A 3,150-nucleotide genomic window follows, 5' to 3' on the forward strand; every position below is an offset into this window, starting at 1 on the left:
AAATGCCTGTGATTTTCTTACACAACTAATTATTTTACTTGAAAAATATCATATTAATGTAAAGAAATGGCCAGATTGTGAGCATTTTATAATAGCAATGAAACAATATGGTACTACTTTGCACAAAATTAGAAACAGAAAAGATAAAAAGACTTTTAAAGCAATATGTAACTAATTTGGTTAATTAAATGTTTAACTTTTTTATCTCTGGCATATATATATATATATATATATATTTTTTTTTTTTCTTTTTTCTTTTCTGTATACCCTTTTATTTTTTTTCCATAACTTGTGAGATGCATATGTTTGAACTAAAATATGCACATAATTTAATTTAAAAAGGCGTTTCAGTATCTTTCATTACAAAAGTCTTTACTGCAGACTCACTCGGAAAAACAGTCTCTAGTCGCCATATAATACACACACCATTTCAATACTAAATACTAAGTATTTTTAAGTAATACTTATATAAAATATTATTTATTGAATAATATTTAATAAACAACATCAACACAGATCATAAAACTTATTAGGCAATTCAGTCAAACCAGAACCAGAAAGAGCTGTTGTATAAAATATAATAACTATTTGTTTTAAAAGCAACAGTGAAGAACAAAAATTAAAAATAAATCTCAGCTCTCTTAAAAGTCTTATAGCTTCCTGAACAAGAACAGTTTGTCGTAAGCTTCTGCTTTCCTTCATGAAAGAGTAAGCAAACTACAAGTGACACATGAATTATAAGACAATTGAATGTAATATGAAACAATATCATTTATATTATGAAGCAAAATGATACACAATAATAAAACTTTTTGACATTCTTTGGGGAGGAACTCCATCTTTGAGTTGAATCTCACCGTTGAATCTGCTGGTTTTGAAGATGAACTTTATTCACTGTGAAAACTTTAGATTATGTTTCTTTGTCACGTCACTTGTTATGACTGGTTAGGACAGATTTATCCCGATGATATTTTATTGCTTGATGCATTATTGTGTCACATTTTGTGAGGACGCAGCATCAGACCTGAAAGTGCTGGATCTGAAGATGATCTACTTACTATGATAGTTTTTTGCATGACTGTGTAGAGCAGATGAATTATTGAAACGCTTCCCACATGCAGTGCAGTGATACGGTTTCTCTCCAGTGTGGATCCTCTCATGTCTTTTCAGACTTGATGAATCACTGAATCTCTTGTCACAGTGTGAACACTTGTAAGGTTTTTCTCCAGTGTGAATCCTCTCGTGCAGTTTTAAACACTTTGCTGAGTTAAAAGTCTTTTCACACTCAAAGCACATGTACTCTCTCACACCAGTATGTATTTTCTGATGTACTTTTAAATATTGCAGACATGAAAAACTCTTTCCACACAAATAACATGAATGTGGCTTCTCCTTTGTATGAACTTTTAGGTGCTGCTTCAGGCCTGAAGCCCAGAAAAATATTTTGCCACACTGATCACATGTGTACAGCTTCTCTCCAGTGTGGAAGTTCATGTGGTCCTTAAGGTTTGCTGTGTGTGCAAAACTCTTTCCACACTGATCACAAGTGAATGGTTTCTCTCCCGTATGAACTCTCATGTGTGCCGCAAGGTGTCCTTTTCTTGTGAAACTCTTCCCGCACTGATCGCATGCGTGCTGCTTCTCTCCATTGTGGATGTTTATGTGATCCTTAAGGTGTGCTGATTGTGTAAAACTCTTCCCACATTGATCACAAGTGAATGGCTTCTCTCCAGTATGAATTCTCATGTGATGCTCAAGACTTGTTTTGTATGTGAAACTCTTTCCACACTGAGTGCAGGTGAAAGATTTCTTGGCTCTTCTTTTCTCTAAGTTTTTCTGTTTGGTTTGAGAGCAAGTCGGAGGTTTTTCTCCAGTTTTAATATGATTTTTTCCCTCAACTTCACTCATTTCTTCAGTCTCCTCATTTTCTTCAATCGACTCTGAAATACAATTAAAAATGGTTCTTTTTAGTAAGAGAACTGTGAAAGGTCATAAAACTGAATCACGATATAATAGTGGAAATAGGGCTGGATGATATGACCTAAAATCAAACCCTCAATAAATTGAACACTCTACCCTGATTATGATTATTGAATGATTATTTTATTTTTAATTACAATTTTTTTTTTTTACATTTATTTACTTCTTGCACTCATAGTCCATTTAAGGTTCATACTGTAAATATACTCAACTATTAAATGTGGGATTTTTTTTCCAATGAAGGAGTTAATTTCTTATCTTGTGATTTTAAAATACAAACTTTTTATGGTTATTTGTTGAATTGTTACATTTTTGTTTTTATTTGAAATTATGACAATTTTTCATAGGCTAGTACTCAGGGTCTGCACTCTCTTGTTTGTGATATTCCTGTTATACAGTATTTTAGAGTAAACTGTAGGGATGCAAAAATACAACACACTCCAGTACACTTCTGTTAAAATGAACCATGATATAATTATGGAATTAGGGCTGATATGATAGTGGAAAAAGGGGCAGTCGTGGCCTAATGGTTAGAGTCTGACTTGTAACCCAAAGGTCGCGTGTTTACGGTGTGTGTTTGTGTTCACTACTGTGTATGTGCACTTGGATGGGTTAAATGCAGAGCACAAATTTCGAGTGTGGGTCACCATACTTGGCCACACATCACTTCACTTAAAAAGCATGGATTATCATGTGTACTTCAGTATTATTTTTATGGATTGGCCATTATTTTGTGCTATGAACACATGTAATGTCGTTTCATTCATACTGGATGCTAGAGGGCACCGTTGTGCAGAAAATCCACATGCATTACAGAAGAAATATAACTTCACAATGCTCCAGGAAATCCTTAATATGGACAAAAGCATCCAGCTATTGCTGTAACTGAATGAAATGAGACAGAAACGCTTTGAATGATGACATTCAAAAAGAACATTAAGACAAACACTCCACTGCAACAATGTCTATCTGTGTTCTTAGAACCACCTCGAGTATTTACTAATTAAGTATATTTATAATCCATTGCTAATCGACATGGCAGCCTTTATTACAGTATTTAATATATTCCTGTCATTGACTCCTGAATTTGCAGAGGTAGCAGTGATAGAATTTAATCTTTTCCAGTAAGTTTAAATAGATTTTTACCTTTTATGGGCATTTTTACCTTTA

The 3,150-nt window shown here is 33.5% G+C and overlaps 1 protein-coding gene across 1 annotated transcript in view; it reads right to left on the minus strand.

Annotated features, from left to right (window-relative positions):
- Window positions 1-3,150, minus strand: part of LOC107694887 (zinc finger protein 91-like) — a gene marked incomplete at both ends in the record, with an annotated part of 96,941 nt that overhangs the window by 90,443 nt on the left and 3,348 nt on the right. Inside the window, 2 exons of the mRNA XM_016494609.1 lie at window positions 1,080-1,806; window positions 1,870-1,940. Of these exons, the coding sequence (XP_016350095.1) occupies window positions 1,080-1,806; window positions 1,870-1,940 (798 nt within the window). The remainder of the gene's footprint in view (window positions 1-1,079; window positions 1,807-1,869; window positions 1,941-3,150) is intronic.

The sequence above is a fragment of the Sinocyclocheilus anshuiensis genome, unplaced genomic scaffold (genome assembly GCF_001515605.1).
Source record: "Sinocyclocheilus anshuiensis isolate Anshui unplaced genomic scaffold, SAMN03320099.WGS_v1.1 scaffold418, whole genome shotgun sequence".
In the NCBI taxonomy this organism is placed as follows: Eukaryota; Metazoa; Chordata; class Actinopteri; order Cypriniformes; family Cyprinidae; genus Sinocyclocheilus; species Sinocyclocheilus anshuiensis.